This window comes from Streptopelia decaocto (assembly GCF_964273445.1).
Source record: "Streptopelia decaocto genome assembly, chromosome: 1".
Classification (NCBI taxonomy): domain Eukaryota; kingdom Metazoa; phylum Chordata; class Aves; order Columbiformes; family Columbidae; genus Streptopelia; species Streptopelia decaocto.
In genome coordinates this window covers 94,734,036-94,760,001 of record NC_138663.1, presented here as the reverse complement: position 1 = coordinate 94,760,001, position 25,966 = coordinate 94,734,036, and the positions used below count along the sequence as shown (strand labels likewise).

General features: G+C 39.8%; 2 protein-coding genes across 3 annotated transcripts in view; one reads left to right on the top strand and one right to left on the bottom strand.

The window, feature by feature from the left end:
- The window catches only part of CYFIP1 (cytoplasmic FMR1 interacting protein 1), a 78,922-nt gene that overhangs the window by 41,999 nt on the left and 10,957 nt on the right, over positions 1-25,966 (top strand). For both annotated transcript variants that reach the window (XM_082059050.1, XM_082059049.1), the window contains exons 22-25: positions 1,678-1,877; positions 9,120-9,207; positions 19,876-20,019; positions 21,571-21,661. In XM_082059050.1, the coding sequence (XP_081915176.1) occupies positions 1,678-1,877; positions 9,120-9,207; positions 19,876-20,019; positions 21,571-21,661 (523 nt within the window). The remainder of the gene's footprint in view (positions 1-1,677; positions 1,878-9,119; positions 9,208-19,875; positions 20,020-21,570; positions 21,662-25,966) is intronic.
- LOC309453141 (fibronectin type III domain-containing protein 9-like) lies at positions 13,001-14,429 on the bottom strand. The gene has a single exon (XM_082076350.1). The coding sequence runs from the start codon at positions 14,420-14,422 to the stop codon at positions 13,751-13,753; it is 672 nt and encodes a 223-aa protein (XP_081932476.1). The 5' UTR covers positions 14,423-14,429; the 3' UTR covers positions 13,001-13,750.

Here is a 25,966-nt window from a genome sequence, read left to right as displayed (position 1 = left end):
GCCTGATAGAATCAAAATGAGTTTATTTACCCAGGCAGCTTGGTTTTGTTGGGTGGCAAAAATAATTCTTATGTGGAGGAACAAGATCTGACTTGTGCCTGTGGAAGAAGAGCATCTGTGCAATATTGAGGTGTCTTTTTGAGTTAGCTTGCTGATTAAAGTGCCAAAAAACAAATTTTATTTCCAGACGGCATGAATTTGGCAAGTAAATATGCAGTCAGCAAGAAATGTATCAGACACATTCAGTTCTGCCGGGATAAAAAAAGGATTAAAAGTTATGCAAGGAAGTTTGCCACTGGTGTTTCTGTAGTAAATTTTTTTACCGGTGAGATTTTGTCATGCAGTTAACTGCCTTGATTTATTTTCATTCTTTACTGAAGATAAATAAAATTCTGAGGCCATAGAGCCTCTTGACTTTCCAGCACTTGGTGTTATAACCTTTGAATTATTGAAATGTAGTTTTTCTTTGTTATATGCAGGATTTTCATAGTGTCTTGTTGAACAGAAACCATTGATGATGTGTTTCTTAGGTCACAGGTTCTCACTCTTTCTTGAGTTAGAAAGTGGCAGGGCCATCCACCATACCCTTCTTTTTTTTTTTTTTCCCTCCTTTTTTTTTGTTTTATGCAAAATTTCTGCTGAAAACTACTTGGTTTCTTCAGTGAGAAACTGATACTAATAGCTTAAATAACCAGTAATTTCTGCTGGTTTTCAAGCTAAATAAATTAAATGAAGGTAGCCAAAAGATTGAGCCATTTTTTTCCCTCAGATTGGACTCAATACTGTAATTAAAATTATAGTGGTTCTTTTTCCTCAAAGTAACTGTTAGTCACAGGTTTGAAAATCCTTTGACACATGGAATAATTAAATCTGACAGCACTGTATGGGAAGATGACCAGTGGTTTGATGCCAGACAAAGCCACTGCACATTCCTCCACTAGGTCTTTGCACAACAGTCTTTAAAAGCAATGCCTGGGGTTTTTTTTGAGCAAGGGATGGTGTTCTTTTTGCTTGGTGTTTTCAGTGGCTGACCTCAGATGTTATGTTAGGTTTAATGTTATGTTATGAAAATATCAGAAACCATACTGGGATTTTCTTGTCAAGATGAGAAACATTATGAAAAGCAGTGCTCATATAGGCAGCTAGTGATTTTGTGAATACCATCACAACGTTTGTAAATGTCTGGCCTGGTCTTTCATTACAGCTTAGTACATTCTTCACTGGAGTAAACCATGAGGATTTATGGTAAATTTGATGCTATCCCTACCAGTACTATTACAAAAGTTAGTTGACCAGTTGCCCTACTGAGCAGAAATGACTGTGATAGTTTTTTAAAGTGGGAAATGCAGAAGATGCTTCTTGGCCTGTATCTGACTCCATTTAAATGTTGGGGTTTTAGCTTTTGGTCACTGGAAGAAGAGTTGGCACAGATCTGTTTTTGAGGCCCATCTGCAGTGTGGACCAATTTTAATGAATGCCCTTAAGGTTTTAGTGGGAGATAATTACAAAATGATCCCAAGAGCACTGATTCTTTTCAGCTCTTACCATTAAAGTTAGAGACTGGGGGGTAGTCAGTTGTTAATTTGTAATTCTATTTGGTCAAGTTTTTTTATGTACTTTTAGTTTCTCCACTTTATTAAATATGCTGCTTACTTTCTCTCCTCTTGTTTTTTGTAGGAACTGGATGGCTTGATAGAGATAAACAAAATGACTCACAAGCTTCTGAGTAGATATATGACCTTGGACAGCTTTGATGCCATGTTCAGAGAAGCCAATCACAACGTGTCAGCCCCTTATGGAAGAATCACTCTTCACGTCTTTTGGGAACTCAATTATGATTTTCTTCCGAACTACTGCTACAATGGATCCACGAACAGGTCAGCTTGGCAGCCTTTTGTTTGCAGCAATTTTTCGACCACCTTCCTGCAACTTCTTTCTTAGCAAATGCTGACAAGTCCATCTCCATTCATTTAGTGTGTTTTTTACTTCTAATACTTTACTTGAAACGAAGCAGCATGAGTCATTTTACCAAGTACTGTCAGATGTATGAAAGCCTGTTATTTGTACGCAATAGAAGTCAAATGTAACCACCACATCCAAGTTCTGACAATTTAATGACTTAACTATGATATGCTGAAAAATAAAGTATGTCCAAAAATACTGCAAAGTGCGTATCAGGAGGATATTTTGGTAAACAAGATCCTCAACTGTGAGACGATGGAAATAAAATTATATTCCCAATTCTGCGTTAATGTGAAGGATTGTTAACTGGAGAAGGCAAGTGTTCAGTGTTCACTGCAACTGCATTTGCAGCCTTTAAGAAGACTGAGTAAAGGAAATAGGAAAGACCTAAAGTTTGAATGAGTAGAAGACGCAGTGCTTGGGACTGCGTTTCTGGGCTTCCTATTTGTGTTCTGTTTTTAGGATTTGTGTTGCTTTTAGGCTTTACTCACGTTTTGATTAAAGCACTGTGAAGTGACAGTAAAGTGATATTGAATATTGAGCTGTAGGAAGAGGAGGAAACCTGTTCTCATCTTTCACTGTCTCTTTGGAGAGCTTTCCCTGTCTGACATGTTCCATGATGGTTATGTTGCATTTTAGAGCCAAGATTCTGTCTTTAAAAAAAAAAGAGTCTTTTTTTGTGGTTAAGTTTTAGCCAAGAAACTTCTGTTAGATTAATCTGTTTGCACAGGGGTGTTGAATGTGTTTCCAAGGAAGCTACTGTGCAGTTGATGTATTTGGAGGTCAATACTGGAATATTCAGTGTGATGTATTAAGAATCATAGAAGCATAATATCAAAAGAAATTCTTGGTGAAATGCTGATCCTTCACCTGTCAGCTTTAATGAAAGACGTTCAGTAGCTCCTATAACAATTCAGTCTGTGTTAATCTTAGCTATAAGGACTGCGATACCACAGGCCACAGCTCTTGGGAATCGAGTGTGGAACACCAAAGGACACTGGCACAATCCTGTAGAACTGTTACTTTTCTGTTTGAAAACAGAACGCACGAACGGAGTTAGGCTGATCCTCAAACTTGTCGGGTAATTGATTCAGGATAATTAATTTAAGAGATAATAAAGGGAACCAGATCTTACACAGTATGTGTACCATGTATCCAATTTCATCACAGAATTGCTTTGGTTTCAGTCAAAACCAGCAGTGAGGGGAGAATTAATGTATATGTTGCACATGCTGTATGGTGCCAATTGATATTTTGCTGGGGAGTTTCTAACCCTTTTATGTTTTTTAAGCATGTTCATTATGTCTCTTGCTGCCTCGCTGTTAGCAGGAACTTTAAATTGATGAGCTCTCTCTGCATTCAGTTATACAGATTGTGTGAAAATACAGGAGTACACAGTGAGGAGCTCTGTGAGAGCTGCTAGGGTAATTCTTGACTCTTGATAGGTAATGCCTTGCATGAAAGCTGTGTGTAAACAAGGGAAGATACCTAACAATGAAAGAATGGAAGAAAGAGAAATAAGTAAGATGAAAGGCAGAGAGGTTGCTGAGTGGTGAGGGGCTGGAGGTGGAGCTCCCAGGACTTGTGTGTAATACCTGTGGTTTGCCTTTGATTAATTTGAAAACAGCCTAGGTGTATAGGCCCTTGGTCAGGTTGACTTGTATCCAGTGCCTTTTGAAGCTGTTTTTCCAAGAGTGCTTGAACATGATAATTTCAAGTATCTGTACAAGAGTTCAAATTTGTAGAAATCCTGCAGGTTTGGTTCAAAGGCTAAGGCCATGAAGTATTGAGACACATTGCATGTTTAATTATTTTAGGATTTTTTTTTAAATATCTGATAATGTACTGAGATTAAACAATGAGTCTGCTATTAAAAGATTTAGCAATTTAATAATTGCAGTTGATGATTTTCTGAAATATGGTCTCATTAGTGCTGGCCAAGCTGCACAGCTGTGTCCGCACTTGAGCGCAGCAGTCTGTAGAGAAGGAATGAGGAGATGGGTGAGAGGACCTCTGTAGATAGGCATCAGCAGTGAAATCCAAGGGTGGTTTTAATCCACCTGTTGTCAGTCAGGAAAGAAAGAACTGACTTTTGGAAAATGGCGTGAGCATATGAACTGCAGGTGAGGTCAAAGCCCTCTGTAGTCCAGTGTCCTGATGCCGGCCGAGGCCCAGTGTGAAACCAAGGGATGCTTGTGGTGATTTTTCTCCCAGGAAACATGCTGGCCTTTAGCAACAATCAGGTGTTTCTGTAAACCAAAAATGGTGGGATGTTAGTACATTTCTGGCCCTTTATAGGTACTTTTTTCCCCAATTGCTCTGTCCAGTCCTTTTTTTTTAAAGCTATGTGAGCTTTGGGCATCCATGATGTGCTGTAGTGAGGAGTCTGCAGTGAAACCGTGTGCTGTATCTCTTTCAGTTTGCCCTCAAGCTGTCGCCTGCCAGTTCTTATAGCAGAGGTGACCATGAACAGCCATTTCCCGCTTGTGGTCTTTTCTGTGCTGCTTGAGATTTTTTTTTTAAGAGTCCTCTCTCATGTTTGCCCTCAGTTGCATGTTTTTCTAAGCCAAAGGTCTTTCCCCACCAGGAATATTTTTCATGCTTGCACCTGCATCTGTACTTTTTTATTCCCCTGTATCTTTGTGGAGTTAGGAGGACCAGGGCTGTGCAGAGGGTTCAAATGACACAATGACACCTTCCAGATTTTTGTTTTTTGTTCCTTTTCCACTATCTGTAGTGTTCCTTTTTCTGCCTTCTTTTCTTTACTAATTCTAAGTTGGTATTTTCCTTCCATGGTAGCATGTTTGGTGTTCAGGGCTAACAGAGGAGCAAGTGTGAGATAGCTTCAGTGTTTATTTGGGTTGAGAATTTTCTGTGCTTTCTTGACAGAAATGATACAAGCTTCTGGAGACAGTAGTCACACTTGTAGCACCATCTCCCTCAACACATTATCCAAATCTGTATTCTCCTCTAAAATTCATGTGTATAGCACTCTTCCAAATGCAGGATGACATGTTTCTTCTGAGGATACAGATTTGTCACAGAATGAACAAAAATACCAGCTTTTTGTTTTTTGGTCTTCCTGCCTGCCTCCCCCTTCCTTTTGCAAGCTCTGTCTCTCTCATCCTGCTTTTGAGACTTGTTCTCACAAGAGAACAGCTGTTTCTTCACATCTTGCATATACTCTGTGATAGTGACTGTTCAAAAAAATTTTCAGACCTTTCAGACACTGCTGGAGCAAATCTGACAAGCAGATCTGACAGGCAGTTAAAAATACCCATTTTCAGCTACAAAGAGCCAAATGGTGCAGCTACATAGGCTGATGTGAAGTAGGGGGGTGCCTGTCATCAAATACGCTATCAAATTTGACAACAAGCACCTTATCTTCCCCCACTTAAAAAAAAAAAAAAATAAACAAAATGAAGTCTTTCTGCCAAAAGGAAAGGCAATATAATTATTGGTGAAATGGTGGACATCACAGAATCTTAGAATGGTTTGGTTTGGACGGAACCTTAAAGATCATTAATAGTCCCAACCCCCCTGTCATGGGCAGGGACATCTTCCACTAGACCAGGTTGCTCAAAGCCCTATCCAGCCTGGCCTTGAACACTTCCAGGGATGGGGCATCCACAACTTATCTGGGCAGGCTGTCCCAGTGCCTCACGGCCCTCATGGTGAAGAATTTCTTCCTTATGTCTAATCTAAATCTGTTAGTTTTTCATGCTCTGTTTTGTCTGCTGTTTCCTCACACTTCAGTTTGTAGCCTCCTGTTCTATTTGACAGTCATGTTCAAGAAGGGTGAGTTAGATGTAGCATTCACTAAGAGAGGTGTGGGGCTACCCTTGGAACTGGTAGACAGGACAAGCTAATTTGAGAAGGCTGGAAGTTAAAAGTGTTCATACCAATTAGACAGGGAGGAGGGACACTATCTGCATAGGAGGAGGCAGAGAGAGAAGATTGTGATATCCGATTACTTCTGAGATGAAGATCAGAAAGTTTGTGAATAAGATTGTCTGTCTGATCTGGTGCCTGAAGTAGCAAGGCAGCAAGCTCATTGACCAAAGTGGTCTCTTTCAGATGTCTCCTTATTTTCTTAAATAGATTATGATAATTAGAATAATGGGATCATTTAGGTTAGTTTGTAAAGTGCTCATTATAAACTCCTTTGTGATAAGTATCACAGAAACACCAGTATAAAATGACTTGATCCCTAAAATACTTACTTTGGGGCTCATGTTGTCCTTTACCAATCATTTCTGCAAAGCTTTGGTAAGCCAGCAGGCTTTTCATCTGCTTGATCTGCTTTGCTTACAACCCATGTTGATTAAAGTGGATAAATTGCGGAGAGATCATCAACACTGATTAAAAATCAAAAGAACTTATTATCTTGGAGTATGCCAAAACCTGTGTCCAGCAGTATCTGAGGAAAAGTAAAAATTTGCTTAGTTTTAGCATTGATATTCAAAGAGCCTCAGTCCTTCAAAGAGACATTTCTGTTTCTCGGAGGAGGAGCAGGAGGAAGCCAACCAGTAGGATGTCAAAAAGAAAACACACACATTGAAAAAGTGTGAAGAATAGCATATGATGCTGAACTATGAAGGTTTCTATGTAGCCTTTGGTTTTGAGGGAAGAAATCTCTAACATATATCTGAACGATATATTTAGATTAGTTACATACCTCCTAGAACGATGCCCTCTTTTCCCTCTTGTATCCTCAGCACTTAGCCACAGCCCTGCCGTAAGATACCAAACGATGGTATGTCTTACTCCTACTTCTTTTTTTTAACCACTTTCTTCCTTTCTCAGCATCTTTCCCCCATGTCTCTCAAGAAAGTATAAAATGGGTGCTCACTTCAAGTCTTTAAGAAACCTTTGAGGTTATTTTGCTACTATCCTAAAACATTAGAGGTGGAGAAAGCCCCAGGAATGTAGAGGAACACTGGGGAACACGCAAAAGTTACTTGTCTTTGTACAGAACTAGTGAAACATAGAGACTGTGTCTCAGAAGTATTTCTCTGGTGTTTGATTTCTGAAACTGTGATTTCTTCTCAATCCAAAAAAACTGTGTCTGCTTTGCTCCCAGGCACTAACAACACTATAGTTCAAATATATTCATAATACCATTTTGAAAAGAAAAAGAATAAGAGTTACACCTTCCCAAGTCATGGGATGAACCCACATTTATATTCTGAAGCACTGCTCTCCTTTTCTCCTTGCGAGAGTTTTAATTTAGTGATAACAAAACAGTTCTCACCCAGTACATCTGCACGCTGAAACCTAGTCATATCTCAAATGACATGATGTTTCTTTTGATTTCTTTCATTTTAGAGATTTTCTTAGGGCTTGGAAATCAATGTCGGTTTAACAAGAAGTAGGATTTGGAGAGAAAAGGGAATAGAGTAATCTCTGTGACTGTCATATGTTGCAGATTACTTTGAGTTACATCAAATGTTTGCAACATCTCTGGTAAACTGATTAATGAAGTATCTGTGCAGAGAACAGTTTCAGATAATCTGAAGAGGAAGTTTTTAGTTGCTATGTAAGTGAGAGAGAAAGAGGGAAACAAATTAAGAAAATGTAGAGGTGTTTGTTTTTTTTTTTTTAGTAAAAAATAGAACACTTAAATGATCTTTTCTTCCTCCAAAGCTCTAGATGCAAGCACTCGCTAGACTTCAGCACTTTTGGAAAGACAAGGCTAAAATACATATGAACAAGTAGCTGAAACTGTCCATATACCTATTTTTGGTCAGGTTAAAAAAATACAGAAAGCCTTGCCCCGAAGTTACAGATTCTCACAGGAATGATTCAGAGTACTCAGAGATAAAACACAGTGGAAATAATTGTAACCGTCATGGTGCAATTTATACATGTTTAGGTGAAACCTTTTTGTATTAGTGTGGCTGTTCTTGTTTTCAGCTGGAAAATGGATCTACCAAATACGGAATGTCTATGTTTTTTCTAGGAAAAAAGTACTAGTGAGTCATTTATTTTGTGTGTTGATTCAATTCAAACATATTTTAAACAAAACCACATCAAGATACAATTATATCTTATGATATTGTAATGTACTGCAAACTTCCTTTCCTGAAAACTTTTTCTAGGTGCATTCGTTTTACACACCTACCACTCAGAACAGCCTGATCTGATACAAGCATTTGATTTAGACTTCTGAAATAGCTGGTTTTCCTATTCCCTGTGTATATACAATTTACACCACTTACCAAGAGATCCTTTTTGTCAAGATAAAAAATAAAGTAGCCACCCAACCTGTAAACACACGCACCAATATTTTGCTTTGTTTAGCAACATTAAGCAGAATCAGAATTGGAGCAGGTGTTGAATAACTTCTTTCTGCACTAAAACCGTAGTGCTGCAGACGGCACATTGCACAGTTAACAAGCAACACCAGAGGAGTGAGTCTGTGCTGCTTGCTCTCAAGAGGACTCATGCCTGCAGGCTTCTGCCCAAATGCTGTTCTTCAGACTCTGAGGCCCACAGTTTGGAAGGGGCTGTTTGATCCTGTCCTTTGCAGTATCTTTGTAGTTATCTTGTCATCCTCTTACAATATACAGAGATAAAGCTCTTCACTGAGCGTGATTTATATTGGTACATGCACACACTGAAGTATGATAAAATTTTGAAATGTTAATTTTGCTGCAAGGATTATACCCTTCCTGCTGACTTTTGTTTAAAGGTATTAACCTAAAGTATTTCTCCTGCTGTGAGTTTCTTTTGGGGGAGAATAAAGCTCCAAAACATTAAACAGAAACGTCATGTTGTTCTTTGAAGCTATAGTTTGTTCTCAAGGACTTAATTTTGGAAACATGAGGAACTTCCTTACTCTCTGTGAAAGGCTATTGCGACTTGGCTAGTTGCTTCTCTTTGCTGGGCTGGAGTAGAGGTGAGGAATATTTTGGGACACTGCAGACCACTGAGAGAACAGGGTGTCAGTAGGTGGTGAAGTACATAATGATTTGTGTCCAGGCTTTTGGGCAGCACAGTCTTCATGCTTCCACAGTCTCAGCTTGGGCTAAAAGCCTACACATCTGGCTTTGATTTTATACACAGACGAAACAGTATTATAGTGGGTAAGGGGCATTAGGCGCACACTTACTAACCCAAATATAATTAATGAATTCTTTATTTTGTTTTTATAGATTTGTTCGGACCGTGCTACCGTTTTCTCAGGAGTTTCAGCGAGATAAGCAGCCTAATGCACAGCCGCAGTATCTCTATGGATCAAAGGTTGGATATAATTCACTGTATATTTATGGTTTGCTAATATGTAAAGGTATCTTTTTAAATCATAGAAATCTTACAATATGAAAGTTATTAAAAATGGTACTCAAATACATTTTATATTTTAAATTCAACATACACTTTTTTCAGACTTTGCTGTGAAGCTCACCATATGTTTCAGCCAAAGTGCAAGTGATTAGTCTGATGGTTAGTCTTATCTGACAGCTAAAAGTAAGTCCTTCTCTCAACCACCTTGCATTGCACAGTTGCTTATAGTGGCAGAGCAGACTCAAAGAAAAGATTAATTAGTCATCTGGTGAAGTGAGAACAAGAGCCCATCTTGGGTGCAGCTGCTCCCTTGTTACAGGGATGAAGACTGTGATGGCAGGAGAAAAGCAAAAACTGCTTTGGATGTTATCTGTCTTGAAAGGAATATAGATTCTGGCCATCCTAAACTATCAGACACCACACTGCTTTAATTGTTTTAAAAAAAAATCCAACCAACCAACCAAAGAAAGCCCCACAAAACAGTAGCGTTTCTTTGGTGTTTTCAACCTGAGGACCTCAGAATCATCATGATGAACTTGGCCTTCTGGCCATCTCATCTTCTGTTTTAGCATCGTCTTTCTTGCTTTGTAGATTAGGAGTGTTTAGAAGGTTTATGCACATTTTTAGTAGAAGTGTACGTGATGTGCAGTCATGTACTCTGTGCCTTAAGGCAATGCCCAATACTGAGGTTGGAAAGGAGCTTCTATGGGTGACAAGTTGAGAGAATACTTGGCACAAGAATAGTCGTGGGCTTTCATGGAGCTACCCAAGTGAGGAAAGGTGGGCTGCATTCACAGGACCAGTGATACGTTTCTGTGTGCAGTACTGTAAGTTGGAGGGATAGATTTATTCTGCCTGATCACTGCACATTTATTTTCTAATACTTCAGAATTATTACCTGAGTCTTAACAAAGTTAAAGGTATAGCAAACTAACATCTGTCTGCATTTTTAATATCCAGTCAGAAATATCCATCAACTTCCAACAGCAGTAAAAACCACCAGTGGTATGTTCAGCAAATCGTTTGAGAATATTTAGCAAGATGTCACTCTTAATTTTGCATTTTCTTGAGTATCAGGGAGGAAAAATGAAAGTATGGAAAATATCCATAAAAATATAAGGATAAATTAGAGGATGTTGACTAAAATAAAGTTTTAAAATTATGTACTCAAATTATCCTTGTAATTTATAGAAGTGCACTGTGTCATTTTCATGTCTAGCTACTTTCATTATGTAGCTCCTTCTTGAACATGAGCATAATTAGTCCTTGTCTTATTGTTATTTTCTGCACATTATATCCTAGTTATACAGTGCAAACTCTGTGATTTGCCCAGCAAGCTAGTTTTTGAGAGCTGAAGAGAGAGCTCAGAATTTACAAATTTCAGTCCTAATTTGTGAAACTTTAATACTTTTAACATGTGAAAGAGGTGGAAAAGGATTCACATGCCTTTAACATGGAATGTAACGACTGATCCTCTGGTACTGTGAATAGTGTTTTATATAATTGTTCTCTAACGGGAACAGTAAATTATAGGAAAGTGGGATTTTCTTAGATTAGAGATATTGTGTTAGTTACTATTTTAGGAATTCACCAGATGCAGTGTAAAGAGCAGAAAGCCCACTGAATTTAGTAGAGATTGCTAACTTAATTTATCTAAGTGATGATAGAGTGGGATGAATGACAGAGGATTAACTGGGGAACCCTTTTTTTAATCAGTCAGGTTATGTTATTAAAACGAGTTTAGTAATCTTTACTCTGATAGCTATACATTTTCAGAAATTGGATTGTGGATCTGAAACTAACTGTGCACGTTAATGAAGTGCCTGGTTTTATGGAGGTTGTGTAGACCAGAATTTAAGAGCTTCCTTTCTGGCTTATACATAATTTTTGAAATATTTTCATGTTTGTATGCCTTCTGCATTTTTTAGATGCTAACTCATTTGTGTTGTGAAAAAAAGACCGCTTTGGAAAACACTCTTCAATGTGAATATAAAGGTTTTTATTTACTGCTGGTGTGCAAATTAACATCAGTTTGCGTGATGTTGCATCTTCTTATCAGTTTAGTAATCACTTAAAATGTTTGCCCCTTACCACTTCACTCTTAAAATTGGGCAGTGAACCAAAACACAGAATAGCCAGAATGAAGCTGAATGAATCTGTAGTAAAACTTTCTGACCAAGAGACAAAGAGAAGTGTAGCTCTACGGACAAGTGATGTCACGAGTTCTTCAAAGCTAGTGGAGAAGTCAGATGACAGAAACTCCTTATGTGTTACTCATCTGCGGCGGGTGCGAGATGGTCCATTGCTCGGGGGGTGATATAAATATTTATCTGAGGAATGCACAGTAGACTCCTTGGGTGGAATGGATTTATATTTAAATGAAGTAAATCCCATTCCTAGGGACACTACCATGGTAGCTTCTTGCCTTCTCAATCTGATATATATATATATATATGTGTGTGTGTGTGTGTGTCTTTTTGTATATGTGTGTTTATGTATAAATAACAAAATTCAGTAGGTGAATTTTAAAACTTTAACACTTCTTTAAGACCGAATTGGTCCTTGCTCTCAGTATCGTATATACATGTGTGCACAACATATAAATGCATGTAAATATACGTAATGGGCTGCCTTAAAACACACATAAAGAAACAGAGATCCAGAAAAATAAACGGGTTTTCAAGGGCCTAAGATGCTGTCAGAGATGAGAATGTATGTCTCCTGGCTCCATCCCTTTAAAATAATCTTCTCTTTTCTATGAAATTCTAGTCAGAGAAGTGTTACCGTTAATTTGATTACAAGATCATTTTAAAGCATTTTTTATGTCCCTGCCACCCAGCCCACCCCTTTTTGGCAATAAACCTGTAGTGTCGGTTTCATGCTCTGAAGAGAGTTTTTCAACAGCAGTGAACTGTTGTCATCTTCACAGTTTATCTAAGACTGGTGTGTAAGACGAAGAAAAACGTGTCAGTTGGAGGAAATGCTATTAATGTCTAGTGGGTGGAGAGCACGTTATTGCTAACGTAACACAATAAAGATGCCTTTTGAAGTGTTTTCTAAAAATGGAATGCTCGCCTCCATTCAGCACGTGTTTCTGTGTGTCATACCTGTCCTAGTAGAAAAAAAGTCAAGACGACGCATCAAACTTATGCCGGCTCACGTCTTTCTGGCAATACAAGAGTTGACGTCTTTCACACATTCTGGGAAATGTTGTCAAAATACAGTAGCTGAAAAGACCCACTGCCTGCTGTAGAATATTCAGTGGGTGCTCTTTTGCCAAAATTGTAGACTCCTTGGCTTCCCAGGTGCGGTGGAAAGGGGTGGCAGCTGCCAAACCCACTGTTCTCCAGTCCTTGCAGGTACAACCACCTGTGGCAACAAGAGCTGACTTTATGCTCACGTTCGTAACAACAGCAGTTTAAAATGCCTGCAGTCACAGCATATCTCTGTTTTTTAGAAATACAGTATTATACAGCAATACTAAATTTATTATGTTTTTATGGAACACAAATGTGCTTAAGGGATTTAAAACAGGATGACTGATACACGTAAGCCAGACAAGATGCATCGTGTTGTGAGGGTGAACAGATTTCTGTCCAAAGGCCCTTTCTTTGCACTTTGCCATGAAGCCCAAGGCAAAGTGAGTTGAAACAGCAGATTTGATTGTTACAAAAGTAGAATATGTTTTGGCATATTTTTACTTCCTTCCCCTGTCATCACACAAAATGCACTCTGCGGTTGGATAGAAATTTGTACCGGGTGAATGAGTTTTGCCATTGAAACTGGAAGAGAGAAGGAAGGCCAGGAGCTGCTTCTCTGAACTCTGTTTCCTCTACAGTGAGTCACTTGCCTATGGAGCAGAAGGTACCTTGTGGTGGGTGTGGGAGAGTGCAAAATGCGATATAATCCAGGATGTTTCAGAGTCACAATCTTGTTTTCAGACTGAAGGGAAGTTTCGAAGACAGGTGAAACTATACTGTTAAAGTCCTGGTGAGTTTAGCTTACGCTCTGAGACTGGTGGGAGCTATGAGGAAAACCGTTGTCAGCAGAGCCGTAGTCCAAGTGTAGTAACTTGTAGCGTGTAGTTTGAGAAGCAGTGGGATTGTGGGGTAACACTCACCCTGGCAAACCACTGCACTTGGGGTGTATGTTCCAGTTGCCTGTAGAGTAGCAGTCTGGGTTGCCATCTGAAAACTTCTACTGAGTTTTAATTTAGGCTAGTAAAAAAAAAAAAAAACTAACTTCCCACTTTTGATTTATTTTTGTATTTCTTTGCTGTTTTATACTTTAAAAAAGCAACACAAAAAATCACCTCAAAATATAAACAGATCATTTGCTACATGCATAATTTTTAAATAACAGTGTGTGGCCAAATTACTAGTTTCTTGGGAATCAGAACCTTTGCCTCCGAGTGCCTCTGGCTGGGTGTGGGCTGTTGGAAAGGGATGTGAAACCGGAGGATGTCATACATAGTAAAAATCTCCTCCATTACAAAAGGTTTCTAGTTTACAGCAGAGCACTGTCCTGTCGTTAGCACTTGTTCCCGCCTTTTGGAAGTCAGCATGACGGGCTTCTTGCATGCTGAGGGATTCTCTATGATTGTGGCCAGCTGAATGCCACCTGGATGCTTTTCCTCGCTGTCCTCCGTCAGCTGGCTCTGCCTGCCGAGCTCCTCCGAGATGTGCACCGTGCTTTTGGTCCAAGCCGTCCTGTGGTCTTCTTCTGAGGTCCCATTTTGCCCTTGCAAACACTCGCGTCTCCGGCGGCACAGGAGCTGCAGGCAGCCGTAGAGGAGGATGGCGGCGATGATGAGGAGCAGGATGCTGCTGGTGAGCCAGATGCCCAGCGCCAGCTCTTTCTTGGTGTTGCTCGCAGATGCTGGGTCTCGTTCCAGCGTGTTAAAAACTCGACACTGGTCTGTGGAGGGGTTGGCGGACTGGCAGGTCACACACACGATGTATGTTGTCAGAGGAGTCAGGTTTTCAACAAGGAAGGAGGAGCGGCTGGCCGGCACCCTCTCCTCCTTCTGGAAGCTTTTTCTCGAGTAACTCGCCAGCATGCTGTTCCAGTTAGGGTGGTACATGACGCTGTAAAAGCTGTCGGCACAACTGGCCATTTTTGGCCAGATCACCAGTGCCGTGTTTCCTGTGATGTTTTGGACGATTATTCCCATCGAGATGTTGCTTAGGTAGGTTTGTGTGTGTTTGTTTGTTTGTTCCTCTCGATGCTGATCTCACTGTGGAAGGTGGAGATGTTCGTTTCCCAGGGACGTAACTGAGAAGTTGCAGCACTGTAGGTGTTGTGCGGATCTTAATCAGTAGTGCTCTGTAATTTAGGAAAGGACTTTGTTAGGAAACTATGCTCTTATGGTTGGTACTGCTGGTACTACAGTTCATAAACTCTGGAGTATTTTAAATTGTGTACTTTTTTCCCCCAAGTGACAGGCTAAGAGTACGCTTCTCAGTTTTCAACAAAAAAAGTTGGTTTCTGCCTTTATAGACTGAATAATTGAAATTGTTATTCTATAACAAAACAAACCTTAATAACAGATAGTGTATGTTTTTGTTCATCTGGTTGTTTTTTACGGTTTTACTGTTGTGAGGGTAACTTTTGGAAAAAAGACTACCTCAGCAATTTAACCTGGTTCTCTTTTAGTTTTGTCACTGTTTACCAGTGTTAAAGGCAGTTTCTAGTGGCACTTGTGTGAAAGCTTTTTCCCACTTTGAAAATTTCCGATTAATGAATATAAACGCCCATGCTCTGTTTTATTGTTTATTACTTCATGATAAAAACTTATTTTTTTTTTTTTTTTAGTGATCAAGCTTAAGATGCTAAGTCTTCTGGGTAAATAACAACTGACTATTGAAAATTCACCTCATGAAGAAAGGTTATAAGATTCACTCATAACATATTCTGAAATTATTCTGTAATATTTTAATTGTATATTATACTAGATAGGAAGGCTTGCAAAATCTGTACTATTTTAGTGGGATTTTGATGGTTACATTGCATTAATATTAAAAATTCTGAGATTGTTTATGTATGAAAATTGTTGCTGGAGGCTTTTGGATTATACTTATCGGGAAGTGGGAAGAAAAATATGTATGTTTATTTTCACTGCAATGTTAAACCTTAGATATGACTAATCTGGGTAGATGCTGCCCTTCTAATCGTGTGGTAAGTGAGCCCTTGTTGATACAGCAACAATATAAAGGAAGTGAGTTTGCTATCAAATAAGCTTACTAGACAGACACATTTTGGCATCTGTCCAACTTCTGTAGATATTAAAATTGGATGCATTAGTAAAATCAGAGCTTTTACTTGGTTAGTTATCCTCTCTTTAGCTGGTAGATCCAAATTACTTAAAATTATAATTTATTTTTTATAGAGCACTTCCTAACACAGTCTAGAAACAATAGTTTCATCCTCACAGCATTTTGTAAGTAGAATGTTTAGATTTTAATTAAATAATGATAATACATTTCTATTGTTGTAAAACATCAGTTATTAGAAGACACATAATTACTGACATGTAAATGTTGGAAAACCCATTAGATGTTTTATAAATTATAAATTCAGTACTTACCGTCCCTTCCTCACGGAAATTTCAGAACAGAATTTTCATATGGTGATGCTGCTGCGAAAATGATATAAGCAACTAAGTTTTCTGTATCCTTTTTCCCATGAGTTGTTTCCTGCCTGATCTCTGCTTGCCAGTTTGCTTGTTCTTCCCCTCAGATTCCCTGGACTGAATTTTCATTGCTTGGTGCTTTCAGTTCTTTTCCCCGATGCTGCTGGTGGCATGGTTTCTTTGTCTCTTCCACTTAAATTCACGCAAGAGCACATCTTGTCTAGAGGTGCTGTCGCCTTGCTTTTCAAAGAGCATACAGGGGAAAAAATAATGTCTTTTTCCTCCCTCTCCTGCTTGCCTCCCCTTGGACAGCGTACTGCCTGAACATCCCTGTTATATGCTCTTGTGCCAGTACCAGTGATGCTGTGAGTGATTAATGTTAGCACTTTAATGACATCAGCAACGAGTAACTCTCTCTCTCCTTTTTTAATTTAATTTAGAGTAGGGGAGGGAGCCAGCAGAGCTCCAGAGCTCGCTCGCTCTCTTTCCTTCCCTTCCTCCCCCTCCAACTTTGTTAGTGGCTTCTTCCTGAAGGAATTTTTATGCTTTTGTGCATCATGGGGGGAAGCGGTGGTGGCGTGTGATGGTATTTTCCAAATCCCTTGTCACAGTTTATAAAGCTCTGCTAATCCAGTGTTTACAGGTGGACCATTCCCCAAGAGGGTTACATTAAAGAAAGATGTATTTTTAGATTGACTGTCATCCTATTATTATGTACTGGTGAGGTTTTTAATACTGAAATCATGTTTTCGGGACTTGCTTTCTAAATTTCACCTCTGTGATGAGGAGTTCCCTCCCCTTAACCTCACGGCAGTAAACTGCATTAACCTGCTGAAGGAAAATTCTCCTTGCTCTCTAGCTGAAATAGACAGTTTAGACACATTTATTGTTGAGACTTACCTGATTGAAAACACCGAAAGCAAAAGATGAAATCTCACCTTTTAAGGACAACTGTATATACGCTTAGTGTATCAGGTCATTTGTCTGCACGTGTTTTTGTAAGGTTTCACCAGTTCTTTCCCCCGTCGATGCACCAGACCCCCTTTCTGTAAGCGGAGAGCCATGCACATCTCGTATGAGAGGGATGCAGCTTCAGGCTGTCTGCCTGGTGGAATATGTTTGCAGTTTGGCCTTTTGGCCAGCTCTGGTCTATAATTTGTATTAGGAGTCTAATAACTAGCCAAGTGTCTATTTTAGTTCACATTCACGGTAAAGATGGCTGAGAATTTGAAAGCATCACTCCTCCACAAAATCCACACAAGTCTGCGGTCCTTAGAACAGAGCTTCCCAGACTGAGGGACGGCTGAGGCTGGGGTCTCTCCAGAGTGGGGTGACCTACAGCAGGCTGCTCAGGGCCGTGTCCAGTTGGGTCTCAAACATCTCCGAGGACTGAGGCTCCACAGGCTCTCTGTTCAGCCACCCTTCCCATAGTGAAGTTTTTTCTGATGTTTAGATGGGATTTCCTGTTTGTGCCCGTTGCCCCTTGTCCTGTCACTGGGAACTGCTGAGCAGAGCTGGCTCCATCATCTTTATTGCCTCTACCAGTTAATTATGCACATGGATGTGATACCCCTGAGCCTTCTCCAGGCTGAACAGTCCCCGCTCTCTCAGCCTTTCCTCATAGGAAAGATGCTCCAGTCTCTCAGTCATCTTTGAGGCCCACTGCTGGAGTCTCCCATACATCACTCCATGTCTCTCCTGTACTGGGGAGCCCGTCACTGGACCCCAGTACTCCAGGTGTCTCCCATCTGTGCTAAGTAGAGAAGATGGATCACTTCCCTTTGACTTGCTGGCATGTTCTCTGCCTAATGCAGTCCCACTGGCTGGTGGCTGCCTTTGTCATGAGGACGTACTGCTAGGTCATGGTCACCTGCTTGTTCACCAAGACCCTCAAATTAGGAAAAGCAAAATCCCTCCCAAACCCACCTTCTGCTGGGTCAGGCATGTAAGAAATATGGGTAACCTTTAAGTAAATTTCAGTACTGTCAACTTCTTGCATTCTCATGTTGCAGGAAATAAATTGCTGGTTATAACTTTCTGTGGTTATTGAAGCATGATAAAATTTATATGATTTTCTGTGTGTGTGTGTTTTAATAATATATTGGTTTTGGATCTCTCATTATCTCTTGTTATGGCCTAATGGTCTCTTCTGCTCCTGTGCTTTCACATATTCTTTCATAGTGCAACAATTTTTGACCCAGGAGAGTTTGTGAAGTACATCTAACACATCTTCAAAAGGTGGCCAAGAAGTCTTAATTTGTTGCCAAATACGTATTTACTATATGTCAGTCTAAAATCTGACTTTTAAATTTCTAAGACCACAGTTAAAAGCATGTTGGAAACTGGTGCTTACATAGAGGTCTACAATGTAAATGAAAGTGTTTATCTTCTAGCCTGATGTCTTCTAAATATGATTTTTAAGTCCTTTTATGAGATTAAAACCTTTCAAGAGCTTGGTAGAGCTTCGTCATCTGAATTCTTAGTAGTTTCTTTGTGCAGTGCCGTGTATTACGGTATCTGGTATTGACTTACATGGATACTTGGGGCAGGATCTGCATTGGAAGGAAGGTCAATGTTCTTCCCAGATAGTGGCGAAGGAAAATTTTCTATTACAGCTGATGTGTATGGAGTTGAAAGTCTAATAGTATGCTGTCTTTCCTGCATATATTAGAGAAAATGAAAACTGCAGAAAAGAAAAGGAATCACGGCAGAACCTTCTGCAAGAAAGATTGACAAGATTCCCTTTTAAAATTAAATTTCAGGCTATTAGGAAAACCCACTTACAGAAATGGAGGATGTTAAGTTAGCTAACTCGCCTTTGATCCATGGCTTCAGCAAACAATTCCTAAATCCCTACACAGCATCAGTCTGTACAGTTGTGTTCACTTTGAAGAAATAGTCATTAATATGGCAAAGCACCTGATACTTTTAATACAACTCTGGAAGAATTTCCATGAGGTTATGTCTCAGAATTAAATTTGCTTTGATCTTGTGTACAGCTAAGGGATTTGGAAAAGAGAGATCCTTATTAATTAGTTGCAGAGAGCAATAACTGCAGAAGGTCTGGTTGTGTGGTTTTTGTTTGTTTGGTTGGTTTGTTTGTTTGTTTTGGGGGTGTTTGGTTTTTTCTGTAATTGAGTTCTCAGAGACTTAAAACACCTATCGTGAACCGAAAAGTGAAGTAACTTCTTTCAGCATGTTTTGTACATGAAATAGACAATATAGGAATAGAAGCTGTGCTTCAAATTCAAGGATCTGAACATTGACATTGATCACCAGCAACGAAGCTGGTGAGGGGTCTGGAGCACAAGTCTGATGGGGAGCAGCTGAGGGAACTGGGGCTGTTCAGGCTGGAGAAAAGGAGGCTGAGGGGAGACCTTATCGCTGTCTGCAACTACCTGAAAGGAGGTTGTAGCATGGAGGGGGTTGGTCTCTTCTCCTAAGTAACAAGTTATAGGATGAGAGGAAATGGTCTCAAGTTGTACCAGGGGAGGTTCAGATTGGTTATTAGGGAACATTTATTCCCAGAAAGGGTTGTCAGGCATTGGAACAGGCTGCCCAGGGAAGTGTTTGAGTCACCATCCCTGGAGGTGTTTGAAGACACGTAGATGAGGTTCTTAGGGACATGGTTTAGTGCCAGAGTTAGGTTATGGTTGGACTCGATGATCTCCAGGGTCTCTTCCAACCAGATTCTATGATTCTATTATGTGACTACTGTTGTCCTTTTGTACCTATGAAAACAGAAGAATATAAAAAAGGAAATGTTCATGGCCTTATAAATGGTAAGTGGAAGGTGCCTGGTGAAAAATAAGTGTTCACAAGTTATTCTTGCTAATATAGAGATTTTCACTGGAGCTCTTGCCTCACAAAAGGGAGAGTGAGATGCAAACTTGTTATTTTATTTTTAATATGCTTAAAATGCTGTTTAAATGAAATTATTGTAAAGATGCAGACAGCTGAAATTGTCATTAATTGTATCTGTTCTCTTGTTTTAGGCATTGAATTTGGCATATTCCAGCATCTACAGCAACTACAGGAATTTTGTTGGTCCTCCTCACTTTAAAGTCATCTGTAGACTTCTTGGGTATCAGGGTATTGCGGTGGTGATGGAGGAGTTGCTGAAAGTTGTCAAGAGCCTGGTATGCTAATTGTCTCTAATTTCCCACTTTTTCAAATGGCTTTTGATAGGAAATGTCTCAAGAAAGATCTCAGATAAAACTAGTTAAAATGTTACTTCCATTGAAGTTCAATATAAGCTGTGTTTGAGAGGACTGAATGTCTTGTGAAAGCAACAGATGATGTGCTGTGGTAGCCTGAGAAGTGTTTTGAAAACCTTGGATTCTGCATTGGAGATGAATTGACTTTGTGGAGACCTGTATTGTTAGGTCCTGGGTGAAGTCTAGAAAAGTAAGTGTGTTTAAAATTAGCTGTTTTCAACTTAGAGATTGTACTGTAAATTCATTTTATTGATTTTTTTTTTTTTTTTTTTTTTTTGAGAACAGTTGGATTGTGCTTTCTGCCTTGCCTAAAGTCAGGGCTTTCATTAATAACATCACTGACAGATGACACCTTAATAACAGGGAAGGCTTAATCTCTGTGCTTGATCTAGCAATAGATAACATCAAGCCTATTTAGAAGAGTGCTCAGACCAGATGTTGAAGAAGTTATCCATGCAGCTCAAGTATCTGGTATTGGAAAGGGCCTTTTCTGTAACCAGGAGGAGGTTGAGGCGCTGGCTGTCTACTGTATTACTAGTATCTGTGTATACAGTCATAATGCATTGCAGTTCAGTTTAAACCAAATAAATGGTCTTTTCCTCCCTGTTGCCTGTAAGGAACATGCTGCAAAATAATCCCAGCTATACTGGGGGACAGCCGTAGTAGTCGTGATCTCACTTCAGACACTTGACACATTCAGCAACTTGGTTGCAGTAATTCCCACAGTGGTCTAAGTACGTTTTTGGTGGTCTAGGGAGGCTGGAGGCTGCTTGAAGGAATGCTATGATCTAATCTTCAGGGTTAAGATGAAAACAGATATTTATCACAATTCAGGGTTGAATGGTGGTTTGTTGTTTTTCGGGGCATTTTTTTATTGTTATTGTTTATTTAGGTGGTAGATTGTCTCAGTTCATTAAAGGTAGCATTGAATGCTTGGGTATTTATAAAGGAGGTTAAAAAGCCTTGGGGGAGAGGTATCCTGCCAATGCCTGATGCAGATGGTCAGACGTAGGGAGATGGCTGTCTAGTGGGAGGAAGGCAGACTGACTGTGGGCTGGGACTGTCTTAACAGGGATGTCCAAAATAGCCAGTTTGAGCTGTTACAGACATACCTGATGTTAAGGATTTTTCTGTTATTGCTTTTGAAAGCATTCAAATGCAGCTTTTTTTACCAAAAATCTAAAAGGTGGGTAGACAAGAGAGACAGTAGGCAAAAAACCCATGGTTTCCTTTTTTGCCTTCCTGCCTGTAGCTGTTGTGCCACTGTAGCAAAAGGTGGTGGCTAATGCCATGTGATGGAAAGTGCAACTGTATTCACTGGAAACAGTTGCCTTTTTGAAGATGGTGACTGACAGAATTTAAAGGTGAGATTTTTAAAGCTTGTTCAATTTGTGTGCAGTTTGAATGTGATTTGAGGTAAAGTTTGTTAGTGCAATAACACTGACATGTTTGCACATGTCTGTTTTCTCTTAGTTACAAGGGACGATTCTTCAGTATGTCAAGACCCTAATGGAAGTGATGCCTAAGATCTGTAGGTTACCAAGACATGAGTATGGTTCTCCAGGTTAGTTCATGTTTAGTGTTACCATATTAGCCTTGATAAGATGACACTAATCACTGTCTTCTGAATCATGTGTACCTCTGTCTCTCCATCCCTCTCTTCTCTCTCCCAATAATCAGCATTTAGTCTGTTTTTTTTATTTCCTAATATGAATCATTCAATACTGGGCTTTCTGAAAGTGCTTTATAAAGTTTTAAGACTTCTGTGCTTAGGGCGATTAAAAGGACAACAGTCTGTACAGAGACAGCCTTACAACATAATTAATCTCAAGCTGGGATGTTCACAATAGCTCCTATTTCTAGTCTTTCTCATAAACTTGTCGAGCTTTTCCCTCTGCATGTTAGCTTCTCACACTTGTTCTGTTTAAATGTCTAATTTAGATAAGCGTGATTCTCTGCAAAAGCCTCTATTCCCTCTTCCTTTGCCCTTACCAAATGTAAGATAAAAGGAGTGATGCTGCTGAGAGGCAAACTGGTCTTGCTGGAATAGTTATATCTGAGGCTTGTGTGGGGCACGTTGTAGTCACTTAACAGGAGGTGCGACAGTTGCAGAAGAAGAAATGACTTTGAAAGCTGCTTGCCACTATGGAGAAATAATTGCCTAATTAGTATTTATCGCATTGTTCACTGAAGTTCTGAAACTGCTTCGCCCCCCCCCCCCCCTTCAAAATATTCCTCCTCCACAACTTCTAATTAACACAAATTAATCCTTCCATGTGCCACCCACCTTCTGAGTATATCTTTATCTTTCCAGAGTCGTTTAGGTTTATTAAATGCCACTCGGACTGGAATGAGGGTTTTTTTTTTTTCTGCTTCCCACAGCTTCCTTGACGCTCATTACCACTGTTAAACAAAATTGAGGACTTACTAAGTGTTTCCTTCCTGTTTTTCTCCCTGGAGCGTAGAAATGGATGAATCATGGTAGTTAGCAGTATAAAAATAACCTAGCTGAAGTTTTTACCCACTCATTAAGGTCTGACCACAAAAGCAGTAGATATTCTCAAATATAGGTTATGCATCACCAGGGTCTGCAACGCTGCAGGTGACATTAGGGAGCTCACAGTTTCTTGCCAGAAATCCTCACGTGCAAGGAGTTTTTTTGCAGGAGATGCCCAGGGACTTAAGTAGAATTTTTCTCTTGAGGTTAAAAGGCAATCCATCCTATATGAAAGGCAAAACTTAACTTCTGCAAGAGTAGCCTTCACAGGATTGATTAAAACCTTTTAAAATTATCACTCTCCTGTTTTGCAGAGCTCACAGACTGCTTTGACCTCATATTTGCTCTTATAAAAGAGATCCTGTATGTTTAGATGCCTGCTGTACTAAGGGATTAGAGTAACTCTTGGTGTTACAATGGAAGATCATAGCAACTAGAATTGAACTGAATCTCAAAAACCCACCTAATTCTTTGCTCCTTCGCTGCCCTTATTCGTGTCAGCTTTTGTCTTGACATGTGTGTTTTTCCTGTTCTGAACTATTTCTAGCAGTGGACACTTGACAGCTTCCCAGTGCATCTCTTCCAAGAAGTGATAGCAAAAGCCTTTATAGCTCTGTCACACCACCTTTCCCTTTTCTGCTGAAGACACTAGACAGAAAATGCGTGTGGAAGCTCAAGACACCTCCATCCCTCTCACATCACTGAAGAATCGCGTTGCACTCTCTGACACCTGTCCATCATGGAGCTGTCTGCCCTTTGAGGAGCTCTGACTGATAAAGGAAGATGTTCCCTGCGGTGGGGATGTGCTGTAGGTTTTAGTCCTCGCCTGGCATCTTGAGGGGAACTACAAGGATGTGGAAGGGCAGGCTCGAACCGTGCTTGATTTGAATCACTCTCCTCTCCTTTCTGTGCTAAATTCTCCCTTGTACCAGCCTTTCCCACACCTTGTTTACTTCGTTCACCGCAGAAAATGTGAGCTAATACGTGCCAACCATTTTCTCTCTCTGCCTTTGAAAGCTTCCTGCAGAGTTGTAGTAGTAAGTCTGAGTGCTATGGAGTACCTCTGTAGGCTGCTTCTATTCTTTCATAACAAATCATTTAATCGCTTCTTTATAATTGGTACTACCTACACATACAGAACAGAACTGTGATCTTGATCTACAGATTAAATATGTAGATTCTCAACCGTCTTGATGTAACATGGATTTATCAATTCAGAATTAATTTCCGGAGTCCATTCCCCATATGCAAAGTGATTTAAGGATGCTCAGTAAGTAAGCCTTTAGCTATTTCATACATTCCAGGCTTTTCATCTGGAGAGCTTTGTTTGGACTCTGTTGATTGCAATTACTTGAGCCCTGTGTAATCAGCCCTCCAGATTTGTGGATCTCTAAATGGTGATTTATTCCTGCAGCAAGGAGCATGGTACAGACAGTGTTATCAGAGTTTTTAAGGACTCCTGTTCACCAATGGGTTTGTTTCCATAGGAACAGTCTAAAGCAGTGGCAAACTTGCTCATCTTGTAGTCATAAAAATATTTGTCTAAAAATACATTAAGCATAAAGATTTTTAAAGGGACCTTTTAAACTCACTAAAGCTCTCGAAGGAATGTTGGTCCATAAGAGTTTAAACCTGAAATTTCATCTTGGAGGTAACATTTTCTTCTGCTATTTTTCTAGTATTTGAATATGGCATTCCTGCTTTTGGAAAATGAGTATTTCATGTCCTGCTGCTCTGAAGTGTCATTTGACGTGATAAGGAAAGTAGTTTGTTGGCTCTGCTGTTAGATGAGGCTTAGATTTTTGTTACTGGTATTAAACACTCATTACACCAGCCCATAATCTCCTGAAATGCCATGTGTTCGCAGGGCAGTTTGGGAAACCCTCCTCGTGCCCCGCACTGCCGACTGCTGTGCTCCTGTCTCTCCCTGGGCTGATGGTGCTGTAGCCAACACCTTCTGAGCTGCTTCACCATGGCAACCTGGCAAAATCTGTCTTCTACCCTTCCTTTTTCTGGAATATTTTGGGTCAGGGTCTAACAGGAACTGGCGCTAGGCTGGGCCAGGGAGCAGTAGTGAGTCGAGGCTGCTGGGGAGGCATTGCTCGGGGCACAGCAGAAGCACTGGTGATGCCTTCTGTTATCCCAGGGTTTTGATCAAACTTGGATGAGTAGGAGAAAAATCAAATTTCTTGATGGGGGTGCAATGGCTTGAGTCCTTGTGGGGAAGAATATGAAGGGAATTTATTCAGAGGTTCTTCCGGAACCTGTTCATTGGAGAAAGATTTGGGAGGGAATCACAGACTATTTGAGAGAATCTAGGGGCCACCCAAATCACGTAGATGGTTGTAAAAAGGCAGTAAGGACTGATCAATTATGCAAAACAATGGGATATTTCTTTGTACCAAAATAAACAAACTGCACAGGTTCTGTGATTGTAATTCCCAGACACATGTAAATGTTTAAACCTTATGAACATTTCTGTTAAAAGGAGTGGCATGAGTGCTGATATGCAGAGTTAATGATGTCTCCTGTGAGGCAAAGAAGTATTTGTAGCTGGCATTTGAAAGTCTGTATGAAAGGGAACATAAACTGAAGGTCATCATAGCACCCAGTTTCTTGGGAGTGGTTTTGCTGTTGCAGAGTAGCAGATTTTATTTGACACTAGTCAAGTCAGTACCCTGCAGAAAATAACCCGTAACACAGCTAGACCGAGAATTATATTCAAGATCTGGTTTGTTGTTAGTTGGCAATTCAGTTCTAGAATTAATAGCCAATTTTTGTCCTAACCTTTAAAGCACCAGTATTGTTACAAGCTCTGGAATGTGTTTAATTTGAGTCCATAGGAGTAAACTGAGATTGTTTTATAGAAAATGAAAGGTGACCGAAGTGAAGAAATCCAACCAGCTTTATGTTGCGTGTGTTGACTTGGTCTGACTTCCTAAATTAATTAGTGTACAGACTCCACAGCTGAAACTTGGCATCTGCTGTTTGAGTGCTGTCGAGATAGAAGCAGAGATGGAACCTAATCCTTTACTAATCTTCTATACTTTACTGGATCTATTTTATATCAACAGCCTTTGCTTCTGTTGAGATCTGTGTAAATCAGAAGGTAGGATTATAGGATCGATTATTATGACACCTAACGTCATCCCATCTGCAGGAATAGAGGGGTTTAATTAAAATTGGTTTATTGGAGAGAATGAGCAAAAAGCCTTGATTCATTTGCCTTACAAAATGCTATGTATAGATAACTAATCCAGTAACTAACAAATTGCACCCACAAATAAAACTGGGGCAAAGAGGAGAGTTGCATGCTGTTAAGTGAAATTAACTCTCCTCAGACACTTGTTCTTTTTCCAGGGCTTCATTATG